Below are 13,193 nucleotides of genomic sequence, written 5' to 3' on the forward strand. Positions count from 1 at the left end.
CTGGAGGCTTGCATATGTGATGCCCATTTACAAGAAGGGTCAGAGGCAGGATCCGGGGAACTACGGGCTTGTCAGTCTGACCTTGGTACCAGGGAAGATTATGGAGCGGTTCATCTTGAGTGCGCTCACATGGCATGTGCAGGACAACCAGGGGATCAGGCCCAGCCAGCACGGGTTCATGAAAGGCAGGTCCTGCTTGACCAACGTGATCTCCTTCTATGACCAGGTGACCCACCTAGTGGATGAGGGAACGGCTGTGGATGTTGTCTACCTGGACTTCAGCAAGGCCTTTGACACTGTCTCTCATGGCATACTCCTTGAGAAGCTGGCGGCTCGTGGCTTAGACAAGTGTACTCTTTGCTGGGTAAAAAACTGGCTGGATGGACAAGCCCAGAGGGTTGTGGTGAATGGAGTTAAATCCAGTTGGCGGCAGGTCACAAGTGGTGTTCCCCAGGGCTCAGTATTGGGGCCAGTTCTGTTTAATATCTTTATCAATGATCTGGACGAGGGGATCAAGTGCACCCTCAGCAAGCTTGCACATGACACATGGGAGGCAGGGTTGATCTGCTCAAGGGTAGGAAGGCTCTCTAGAGGGATCTGGACAGGCTGGATCAATGAGCAGAGGCCAATTGTACAAGGTTCAACAAGGGTCCTGCACTTGGGTCACAACAACCCCATGCAGCGCTACAGGCTTGGGAAAGCGGGGCTGGAAAGCTGCCCGGCAGAAAAAGACCTGGGGGTGCTGGTCGACAGCCAGCAGTGTGTCCAGGTGGCCAAGGGCATTTTGGCCTGCATCAGAAATAGCATGGCCAACAGGAGCAGGGAAGTGATCATCCCCCTGTACTCGGCACTGGTGAGGCTGCACCTTGAGGACTGTGTTCAGTTTTGGGCCCCTCGCTACAGGAAAGACATTGAGGTGCTGGAGCATGTCCAGAGAAGGGCAACCAAGTTGGTGAGGGGCCTGGAGCACAAGTCTTATGAGGAGCAGCTGAGGGAACTGGGGTTGTTTAATCTGGAGAAGAGGAGGCTGAAGGGAGACCTTTATCGCTCTCTACAACTACCTGAAGGGGGGTTGTAGTGAGGTGGGTGCTGGTCTCTTCTGTCAGGTGGGTGGAGATAGGACGAGAGGAAATGGCCTCAAGTCGTGGCAGGAGAAGTTTAGATTGGATATTAGGAGAAATCTCTTTACTGAAAGGGTTGTCAGACATTGGAACAGGCTGCCCAGGGAAGTGGTTGAGTCACCATCCCTGGAGGTATTCAAAAAGTGCATAGACAAGGGACTTCAGGACATGGTTTAGTGGGCATGGTTGATGGTTGGACTCGATGATCTTAAAGGTCCTTTCCAACCTAAATGATTGTGTGATTCTATGAAAGGCATTTGATTAATTATGTAATAACTCACTCTGTATAATTACACATTCATTGGCTGCTGCTAAATCAAGTACCTGGCCTTTCCATATAAGCATGTTATGGCTCATTTCCAAAGGTGGGGTGTGTGTGTGTGTGTGTGTGTTGCAGGATAAACCAACAACAAAAACATTAATTATTAAATGCTCCAAATAAGAAATGCAAGTAAAGTTATTTTTCAGTAAGTTAATAATTTGAGCTATGTATGTTTCTGATATGTAATAGGTACAAGATATTGAAATAATTTGACAATTTCTATTCAAAGGTGTTTTCAAAGAGGAATACATGGCAAAGTCAGTTTTGTATTGCTTTCCTTCTAGATCTGTGACATTATTTCAAAATGGGAGCAAGCCTCCAAAGAACAGCACCCTGGGAAATGCGAAGGCACAAGGACTGTCCGCCTTACTTACAAAAATAGGTTTGTTTAGCAAGTATAACATCTCTGCCTTGTCCCAAGATCTGTTTTTAATTTCTGCGGAGTTTCTTCATCTGAAATATATTGGCTCACTCAAAGCTTGCAACAAAAATAGTAAATGGGTGTAACTGGGGAACTTTTTAAAAAAAATACAGTTAATTTTTTCTAGTTCTTAAGAGGTGAGCAGGGCTGCCAAAACAAAAAAAAAAGGCAAGACTGAAATTAAATATTTGTCCACTGGTTCAAGTACAAGTGTTGCTCTGCTAATGTGTTTTGATGCTGACAAAAACATGTCACATTCAGAGCCGATACTGCTAATCCTCAGGGCTAATGCATTTCCCTATCTTCTTTATTTAATAACTTTCTGTCTTTTCTGTAGGCTTTATTTTTCAGTTCAAGTCCATGGGGAAACAGACAGAGAGAAGCTGCTGCTAGTATATCAGACAAATGATCAAATAGTCAATGGACTTTTCCCTGTAAACAAAGAACTAGCAATGGAATTGACAGCTCTTTTAGCTCAGGTAATCCCTGTGCATTAATGACTCACACAGCAGTTTTACAGATGAAAACCAGAATAAAGAAACTGGTCCAGGATTGCCTGACAGTCAAGTGACCTCCACCTTTTACAGATGATAGTGCAGGAAATAGACTGGAATTGTTGTGTAAGGCTAACTCTACTTCAGTGGAAATGCTTTACAGCATATGCTGCTGTTGGCACCATTACAGATAAAATGTGCTTTACCTCCTACACAGTCAGGCCCTCTTTGATTAAATATCATGTCATCATGTACCATTTCTTCATTCACTGTTCCTTATATGATTTCTGCAAGTTAATACACCAAAGTAACAGCTGTTTAATGAAAACCTAAGACTCTAACTTTACTAGACATGGTCTTGATAAGATCTGTTTTATTTAAAAAAAAAATAAGGCTTAAGGGAAGGTTATTGAGAAAGTTATTTGGTGGTGTTACTTAATAAATCTAAACTGGTTTGTGTCAGCTGGAGATCTAGCAATCTCAGAGCAGAACTAGTAAACATTATAATTGTACAATTTATACTTGATATTTATCTTTTTCCATAGTAAATATAAAATAAGAAACATAAAATTACTTGCATGACTTTTATATCAGTGAAAAGTATACATTAATTGAGAAACTGTTTTCATTTCATACTTGGTAAGACAGAGGAAAAGATAGCTCATAATACCCAGCTAGAAAATTACTCTGGAGTAACAGAAAATTTTCTTCTTTGTGGTCTTCCCCTTAGGTAGAGATTGGAGATTTTGAACGACCTTTCTCAACTCCAGCAGGGCAAGTCACTTCTCAGTCCAAGTCCAATCAAACACTAAAACAAGTTTTGGAGAGATTCTACCCTAAGAGATATAGGCATGGTTGTTCAGAGGAACAATTAAGGTGAGATGTATTTTGCAATTCATATTCTCTAGAAATCTAGGAGTAAAATGAGGAAGTTTTAAATTGTCATTAGGTACAACTTACTGTTTTGCCATATTTGCCTAAACCTGTGTTTGAAACTCATTTTCTTACTAAACTGAAGAACGCATTTCTTCTATTTCTAATCTGAACAGAGGACCATCATTAAGCACGCATTCCAGCAAAAGCTGTACAAGTTACTACATAGTGTTACAAAACCCAGCAATTTTGAAATTCTTACTTTTCTTATTGAGCAAATCCAAACTAAGTCTGTGCACAGACTAAAGAACTACTGAAAGTAAAGGACATGTGGACCGATCTGAGTGTTTGCTATTCAAATATGTAATCTCTGGCAGCTGGTCACATTGGCAATATGTTCACTTAGTGGACTTGCTAGTAAGGTATTACTTAATTTAAAATGAATAACCTGCAAGTCTTTTCAGTCAACATCTACTAACATGAAGAAGAGCAGAACAGTGTAATAAATTATCCAAAGTCAATGATACAGCAATTTTGAAGTCCATTAAGCATCATTCTTCACTACAGGGTTGAGAAAGTTTAAAGCTATTACCATATTCACAAAGTAACATTATTACATAGTCAGAAGATAACAGGGACATTCAGAAATACACACACAACAAATACAAAGTTATGCAATTAATTTCAAAGAACAAAGTATAAGAGGTCCTAGAATAGCATAACTTATGGAGGATAAGTCAAACATCTGTTGAACTGTTCAGGTAGTCCTTAAACTACCAATTGCCAGAGCTGGAAGTCTGTGGCAGGGAAAGAATCACTCTATACCTGCCGTGTTGCTTGTATTCGTTTGCTAAGGGTGCAGTTTGACTTCATAAACTTCCAGTAAGAGTAAGCTGCAAGTGAAAGATCTTCCTTTACTACACATTCCCCCTCCCTTTTCATGGGCCGCATCTAATAAACTTGTGGCTGCCAGGTGAGTCATTCCTGCAGGTCAGTGTGCTAGAAAGGTATTTTGGGGTGGGTTTTTTTGGAGGATTAGTTTTCCATAGGATCATTTTATTGAACCAACTCACCATAGGGCCGCAAAAGAATAGAGCCAGTGTGAACACATCATGCATCAGAAGCACCCTTTTTGGTAGTAGCGCCCAGATACACTAAAAAAGAGTAGTGTTAAGCCATATCTTCCACATCTGCTACTAGCCACAGGTAAAGATATGTGCCAAGCTGGATGGATTTTTGGAATGACAACTGGCATAGCTGTTGAGTACTGATAAAGGTAGATTGATTATCTGTAGAGACACATTAAAAGCTGTCCTAGACTTTTTCCCATTATACTGCAACTGCTACATCAATATTTAATCATAATGTTGCAGAAATTAGAAGATACTTCATAATTTTCATGTGCATAAAAATATTAAATGCCGTTTTGGATTTATGTAATACCATATAAGTGATAGTTGTTGTATTAACTTAAATTATCATTTTAACAAATGGATTCTTATTTGCTCATTAAACTTGCTATGGGTAAGCATTTAAATTCCTTTCAATAACTAAATCACATATTTCATTTCAACAGACAGCTTTGTCAGCGATTGTCTACAAGATGGATGGCTCTCCGAGGGCACAGTGCTGCAGACTGTGTGCGCATTTATCTCACTGTAGCCAGAAAATGGTCTTTCTTTGGTGCTAAATTGTTTGCAGCAAAAGTAAGAAACTTTACTGAGTTTGAGTGGTGGGGTTTTTTTAATATAAATACAATTGGCAAATAGTAATACCCTTTTGTTGAAAATGAGTGTGTTATACATGTGCTGATTGAATCTTTTGTCAAATTACAAACTTTTTAAGCCATATACTGATGAAATGTAATAGCCATAGTACTAAGTATACCATAATAGTAACTTTCCAATACGTTTACTGCTTGGTTTACATTATTAATCTAGGTGGTATCTTTTCTTTTTCTTACATCTTAGTTTGAGATAGCCTTTCTGTTTCAGGCTTTTTATACCTGATAACTAGTAGAATATAGAAGAGGCATCATTAACTGCCTGTGAAAGTTGAACCTTGCAGAAACACTAAATGTTGTTAAGGATGTTTAGAGCGGTCCCTTCTGTGCTGGCCTCTCTCGATTTCTCTTAAAACACTATTATCTTAATTCTCTTGATTCAACAGCTATGTTAAACAGAACTGTCACCTCACCCCTTATGTTTTATTAGGTAATCCCAGTATATATATATAAAATTGCTTATCAGCACTCTGTTCTTTGCATATGTAGACATACATGCTAGTGAACAAACACCTGACTTTTTTTAAATTTTATTAATGAGACTATACATTTTATTGGACTAAGCACTAAGGGAGGCTCCAAGAGCATTAAGCTGAGTTCACAGTTATGCCACTGGCCACCTACGTAGCTTTGGGCAGCTACTTCAATTCCTTTACATCAGTTCCCTCCCACTGTAAATTTCAGTAAGATCTGTGGATGGAGAGAGCTGTGTAATAGCTGAGAGTTAATAATTATTTACATACTGCCTCATTTTGAAGTCGTAATTAAAGAACATTTCTCTTTGTAGCCTTTAGCAACATCCTCAGCTGAGAAGTCCTTCATATGGTTTGCTGTACATGAAGATGGCATAAGCATCCTAGATTACAGCTCTATGGTGAGTGAAATTTCTTTTTTAATTTTGGTCAAAGTAGATTTTAATAGTGAGTATATGGAGAGATTCACCACCATACTACATAAAAGATGGCATTAGCTTATCATGCTAAGTTATCTAGTCTTTCTCTTAAAACAAAAATTAAATCCTTTCAAAACACTTTAATGTTATCATCATAATAGTAGCACTAATAATAGAAATAAGTAATGAAGTCTTTGCACAGAATTTATTTTTGTTTATCAGATACAGTTTTTATATCTTAATGAAATGTTAATGTTTTAATCATTCAGATGTCAGGACATCCATAGTTACAGTTCTTACAATAACATTAATTTTCTTTTCCTGGAGACTTCATTTTCCATTATTATTCATAATACATACACTCTGCAAAGAGCAGTTACTGTAAAAGATTGTTATTTTCATTGTATTATTTTTGTTTAATAGTAGGTAATATAACCCAGTGTTATTTAATTATGTCATTTTAGACTCTGATTTTTCTTTGATTTGCAATAAAAGTTTTCACAGAAAACGACTCGCGGTAATCAGTGTAAAAAAGCAGTGCCTGAGAAGATCCCTTCTTTAATTTATATCCTGCAAAGAAACAGAATGGCATGGCGCTATTAGCAAGTGCTAATATTATCAGAAAATTAAAATATCAACTTTATAATTGTACTGATATGGGCCTTTTCATTATGTTTCTTTGCAGTTAAAGAAATAACAAAGAACATGAGGAGAGCAAACAGCAGCTCTGTTCAAAGAACAAACACAATGAGCTTGCATCAGACTGCAGAAAGCTCTATAAACGCTATGTGCTCATAGAGCTAGCTATGGCGTTTCTGCAGAGCACTGTCAGTTTACAATATCAGCAGGCATTACTTGCTATTCAAGAAATGCTCAGTTTCCAGGGAATATTCTGATTTTCTGTAAGAAGGATCAGGGGTATCAGAAATGTTGCAAGGGGTAGAGAAAACACTATTTTGAAATAAGGGCAAAAAGAGGTTTAGAAACCGAAGGATGTTAAGTCAGTTATTGTACAAATATTGTCTTACGATGAATTTTAAATGTGAACATCTGCAGCAAATTAATATAAGTTGTAATGATAAATTAAATGCTAATCATAGACTCAAAGGCCACTAATGTGGTGTTGAACAATGAACAATAAGAGCGGAGGCATGGAAAGCAGAGGAGCCTTGAAGAGCATTTACGTTTCATCAGAGATGTTAAAAAAAAGAGAACAGAATTTAATTTCATTTGTGTGTACGCAGCCTACATCACTGCACAAAAAGAAGTCCTGGAGTTAAATTTCTTTAGATGTCTGATACTCTGCCATTTATTTTATTTAGACACTGCTTCGATTTCAAATGGAATTCCTAAGATTAACTTCTCTCAAAGTCAGTCAAGATTTGTGTAAATTGAATTACACACTTGAGTTGAAACCTGCTTATAATATCTTTGATCTAATCAATCTGGAATAGAAACAGAGGTCAAACTTACAAGAGTTATCATCTGCAATGGAAATTTCTCATAGTGAAGGTCTGAATGAAGCTAACCCAAAATTTACAATTAATTTCGAGATTCATAAGAGGCTAACAACAACATTTGGAAAAATACATGTGCAAATATATTTTCAAAAGTATTTGTCATAATCTGCTTTTCCTGCATTGTCCTGCTTATAGTTTTGCATTTTGTTTTTTGGGTTTTCTTTTTTAAGCGATTAACAGTTACATATGCATATAAGAGTCTGATGACTTTCGGAGGCTATCAGGATGATTTTATGTTGGTTGTTAACAATGCTCAGACAAAGGACAAATCAACTGAAAAACACCTTTTTGCCATGACAAAACCAAAGGTTGGTATATTACCTGAAACAGTTTCCTACCATCTGCTACTTTTCTACTTTTTCTAGGGGGTAATTCTTAACAGATGTGAAAGATGAAACACCTTCTTTATTCCTAGCATTCTCAGATTATTGACTTTTGCCAGATGGTTTTAGAGAGTGAGACAATTAGTAATATAAGAGCTAACAGTGACAATACTGATGTGTTCGTTTTCTTTTCATGTCCCTGTCAATAACATTCCAAATTTTTCATAGAAGGACAAAGAAGGCTATTAAGGACAGGAATTATATGCAGTACCTAAAAACTAGTCTGTTTGCTTGATCAGCACCAGAGATAATTTTTAAGTAGGTGCATTTGTGTTCTACAGTGGAACTGTAGAACACAAGATCTGGAAAAAAAAAATCTTTCTTAAATTTTCTTAAAAATCCTAGGATATTTTTATGTTTGGTAAAGAAATTGTTCATGCTTTTTAAAGTTAGAGTCTCTCCTTCACGGGTAAGATTGACTGGATTTTTTTAAAAAGCAAAGATTTCAAAGTCTTTTGCTGTTAGTCGGAACAATTTATGAAACATAATACAAAATTCCACATATAAATTTGGGCCAAAACATGACTCTTCATACAAATAAGCATAGTAAAATACATTTGTTCAAGTTTCCCCTCAGATTGTGCCCTTACAGGCAAGGTTGTGTAGATTGCAAAGAGAAAATATGGTAAAAAGCTCCCAGAAGTCTTTACTCCTTTTATCTACCAGCATCTTTAGTTCTCTGACCACTAGGTATTTTCTAGCAAAACTGAGGGAACACATCATGAAAGTTTTTTCTAGGAGCGTGATCTTTCAGACTTCAAAATCTCTCTCAAAGTGAAAGAAGCCATCTGTTTGAGTCATTTAAGATTGTGGAAGACAAAGTATCTAGCATACTGATGGAAATAACATTACATTATTTGCAAGGAGCACTAGAAAAATGTTCTGTTAGGCATCTCCTCTCTCCGCATCATTAATTTGTTTGATAAAGTAAAACTACTTTCCCAGTTGGTGACTGTCACTTGCTAAAAGTTAGCTATTTTTTCAGCAGTCAAAACACATCACTGTATTTTTCAAAGAGTTTTGTGTGTTCCTGTTATAGATTCTTGAGATCACTCTACTGATTGCCAGCTATATTAACAACTTTCATCAGCTGAAAGGAGCTGCTCATCACCTCTCTGCTCCAGCATTACTGACACCTCAAAGCGGACAGAAGCTCAAGGAAATGGGGAGTCAGCCCCTTCTTGCAAACAACAGACCAACTAAATGTCCCACTTTGTTATGAGATGATTATGTATAATGATAATGAATATTTGTTAGAGGGTTTCTACACTGATTGAAAACTTTGACCTACAAGATGTAGAGCATAAGTGAGTCCATAAAGCAGACAGGTTTACGTTCATTTCAGTGGTATATAAAAGGAGGACCCCTTTAATTAAAGCCCTGGCCTGAACTGGAATGATGATGAGCCAATTTAAGGATTATGCTTTACTGGTGGTGGCTTGTGCCTACAGCTCAGAAATAAATGTGTCTGTTGATAGTGATGGGGAAAGGTGGCCTTGGGAACAATTGTATAGATTTTAGTAGTTTTCCAGATACTTACTCAGGGACCAAACTGTCTTCAACTCTTCACCTCTATTTTTCAAAATTATACAAGTTGTATAACCTTCATTTTGAAAAGGAATTTTTGTTTAAAAAACAGTCAAATACAAAACATTTTCCACTTCCAGCACCCGTCCTTACTTGCAATACAAGCACTATGGGACTAAAAAGAATGAACTGTTTGATTTGTATAATTGTTTCTCCTTTAAAAAAACCCAGAAGCACATCATGTAACTATTACAAATTTAAAGAGTATTCTCATGATACACACTAGCCTTTGTGATATAGCTATTTTACTTGGCACATCTTCAGCCTTGGTCTGGTAAATTTCTAAATAATTCCTCTCTGCCCCAGCCTTTTGGAAAAATCTAAATTGGACAGGCACTGTATTTAGTACAGTTTTGTTAAACAAGGTCCCGTACCTAATTTCTTCTTTAATCCAGAACAATAATATAATACAGATGCAAGAATGACTTACAATCCAAAACACAAGAATAACACAGAAAGCCATTGCTTGAACTGTTGTGAATAAACTTGGAGACATATGTGACATACGAAATTTATGTATAATGTGTATAATGTATATACATTGATTCAGAATAATATTTTGTAAAAGTTGTACTTCTTGTTTCTTATTTGTATCTGTACATTTCATACTATAATACTAATATAATGCTCTTGCACACAGAAGACATAATGCTGCTTCTGCACTATTGGACCTAGGACCACTTTCCAGTTGCCTTTTTCAACTGCAATTCTCAGTGCTATGTAGGGTCAAATATATAGAAATTACACCCATTTTTTCTTCCAATTCTCACATTTTTGTTTCCATGCAAATAAACCACTTCTCCAGGCTCTGAAATGGATCAGCAGCATACTCTAATAGATAATTTAGGTCCAACCATAGAGAAGGTAGTCAAATATAAGTCACTGATTTATATACTTTTCACAACTTCCAATTCTGCTCATGCTAATGATCATGGATCATGAATCCCTTACTGCTAGCCCTCATCATCTGTTTTAATTACTTACAACTGAAGTAATTTCACAATGATTAATTTTAATATTTGAAGGTTGAAAATCTCCTTTGTTTTATGACATTTAAACATTTATGAGATACACATATTCATATTGAGAGAAAAGGAATTTTCAGCTGTTTGCCCTCTATGAAAGGTAGGGAGTATCCTCCTGAAGAATTAAAATAGATTGGAAGGGAGATACAGGTTGTGAAAGGATCATGCTCTTAAAAATTGGAAAGACAAATTGGCAAGCTGACTTCTTAAATATGTTTCTTCTGAGAGCTCTCAAAAGTCCTGCCACAGCTACTTAAGATTGCAGGACTCAAGCACCATTTTATGAATGGTACTATGGGCCAATGCTTTGTCTTGAAAATTACAAGCAAATAACAAACATACTATATCCAGATGCTTTCACATTTGCAGTACAGGAAGAGCTTCCTGGTAACTTTCACCCTTTGGTGGTCACTGTGGCACTAGATCGTTCTCTTTCCATGAAGCAGGGCCAGCAGCAGGACGTTTACCTCCTAGTGGGCGGCCAATCTGCCATCATCAAGGAAAGCATATTGGAAGCTACAAGAGACCTTGACACCAACTGCAGCATCTTTTTGTGCAGCACCCCACATGAAGTAATGCAGATACCGTAGTGAAATTGGGTTAGGAATCAACATCCCTTTGCAATCAGCAGAATAACTTTCAGAGATTTCAGGGAGGCAGGGTGTTTGTAAATTCAAACAGATGCTATTACATCAGTTATACTCGGGTCATAGTCTAAAGCTTCTCAAATACAATGATGAGAATCTTCAATTTACAAATACAAAAATCTTCATGTCACCATGAAATGATGGTAACTGTCAACCTAGAACACTCCAGCTAGTAATTCTTTCCTAATTGTCCAGTTTTAAATCAATGTGGCAGGTCAGGTTCCGTTAGAAGGCAAAAAAAGTGGAGCATTTTGCTACTGAGGTTGTTCATGTAGTTTTTAAATCTTTGTTAAATTTGGAAACAACATAATACACAATACAGGTGATGTCTTTTAAACAGTTTTCATTAACACTTACAGCCTTACAAACAGCTGTTTTATAAAGCAGTATACAATCTATGAAGTAGAGTATGACCTTCCTGCCTCTAGACATTGCTTGGCTTTTTAGTGTTAAGTTCTTGCTGCTGCAGTATATCCTTACATCATAGTGCCAGAAGCAATGCATTAGTTTCCCTTTTTTGGCAGCACTTTCCAGACTTAGTACCACTAACAGCTCATTATAGGTCACCATTAATCCCATATAGTCACATTACCAGAAATGCTGTGTTAATTTTTATGAAATAAATGCACTCAGAATAACAGTTACAATACTACATTAAATAATGAAGTTTCTTCCAGGATTTTATCAGCAAGAGTGAGGTTTCCATAGTGATAGTAACCTCGTCAAGCAGACACTTCTCTTCAAGTTGAGTCAGGAAGTACTCTCCTACACACGCAAGCACACTTCCTAACACAGCTATGCAAGTCTCAGGGGAACTTGTTCCATGTTAGTCTAGCTCCAGAGCTACTTAGAGGATACCACACAACATAAGACAGCAAATCGGAAAATTTCAGAGTCCAGGCAAATATCTGTTCTGCCTTCCCCACCCAGTCTGAGCTTCATGAGTGCTCCACATCTCAGTTTTAACCTTGAGTCATCCACCAAAACAATTCATACCCTGCTACCTAATCCATGACTAAAGCCCAGGCAGGAACTAGACGTTTCTCACCTTCTGATCTTTAGCAGGGATGATACAATGGGAGCTGTCAAATGAGCAGCGACTTCTGGGACTGATGCTCAAGGCTTGCAGAACCTAGGTTGTAAAAATATTCTCAGGATGGAATTAATGTGTTAGCACATGCAAGGAGACTTCACCTGCTATTATGAACTTCAGAACATCTTTTGTGCTTGCTTTGAGCTAGTGGTCAGTATCAACAGTCAGTTTAAATGGTCAATGAATCTGAGCTTGGTAATCACTGAAAAATCACTGGTAACTGTATAAACAATCGCACTGATTTAAAAATAGTATTTGGAATGCAGTGTAAATTAATATATTACTTGAACTTCACTTTGCCTTGTCAATTTTTGTGCAGCAGTATTAGTAAGCAAACTGCTCATTTCTAAAACAAGCAAGACCTATTAACTCCTGTAGTACAGCAGAAAAATTATAAAGCTTTCAGTTTTTAATACAATCCACAAAATTAGTGTTTTCTGTTACTTTAGATTTAAATTTGGTTTATATTTAAATTTAAAATAGAGGCATATATTTCCCTATAAAAGAAGGCTGGTAGGCATTTGATGTTGGAGTTCCTTGTCAAACTCACACAGTTACAGGTTTTATTTTTTTTTCCTGAAGGAAAAAAGTCATCCTTGCATAAAGGAATGCACCACTTAAAGCTTTAGGTAGAGCTTTAATAGTCCATGCAGCTTAGTGCAATCCATTAATTTGAGTGAATTTTAACTATGGTGATTAGTAACTCAGTAATAATGAATTAGGAAGACAAAAGTATTTTTTTACAGTTTCTAAGGGCAAAGGAAATGAAACTGAGTAAGGTGAAACTTAAAATACTGAAAACTCCAATTTAATTTCCAGATTGGACTTCAGTACAATTTACTAATTGTACACTCTTATATTGTGTTTCCCAGCTCAGACTAGTACTGCAGCATCTTCGAGATTAGTCACCTCTCTGCCAGTGAGTAAATCACTATAAAAATACTTTGCTTTTTAGTCTTGCACTCCTGCTATTGCAGTAATATATGCCTAGATCAGTGCCAGAAGCAATTCCTACCTTAGTTTTGCTGTCTT

The 13,193-nt window shown here is 37.1% G+C and overlaps 1 protein-coding gene across 2 annotated transcripts in view; it reads left to right on the forward strand.

Moving 5' to 3' along the window:
• PLEKHH2 (pleckstrin homology, MyTH4 and FERM domain containing H2) overlaps positions 1-12,455 on the forward strand; it is a 64,164-nt gene extending 51,709 nt beyond the window's left edge. The window contains exons 24-30 of one of the 2 annotated variants that reach the window (XM_075042816.1): positions 1,728-1,825; positions 2,202-2,343; positions 3,089-3,234; positions 4,808-4,937; positions 5,802-5,888; positions 7,597-7,734; positions 8,849-12,455. In XM_075042816.1, coding sequence (XP_074898917.1) covers positions 1,728-1,825; positions 2,202-2,343; positions 3,089-3,234; positions 4,808-4,937; positions 5,802-5,888; positions 7,597-7,734; positions 8,849-9,031 — 924 coding nt within the window. In that variant the 3' untranslated portion in view covers positions 9,032-12,455. The remainder of the gene's footprint in view (positions 1-1,727; positions 1,826-2,201; positions 2,344-3,088; positions 3,235-4,807; positions 4,938-5,801; positions 5,889-7,596; positions 7,735-8,848) is intronic. The other variant, XM_075042815.1, reaches the window with a different exon arrangement.
• Positions 12,456-13,193: the final 738 nt, after the last annotated feature.

This window comes from Buteo buteo, chromosome 12, assembly GCF_964188355.1.
Source record: "Buteo buteo chromosome 12, bButBut1.hap1.1, whole genome shotgun sequence".
Classification (NCBI taxonomy): domain Eukaryota; kingdom Metazoa; phylum Chordata; class Aves; order Accipitriformes; family Accipitridae; genus Buteo; species Buteo buteo.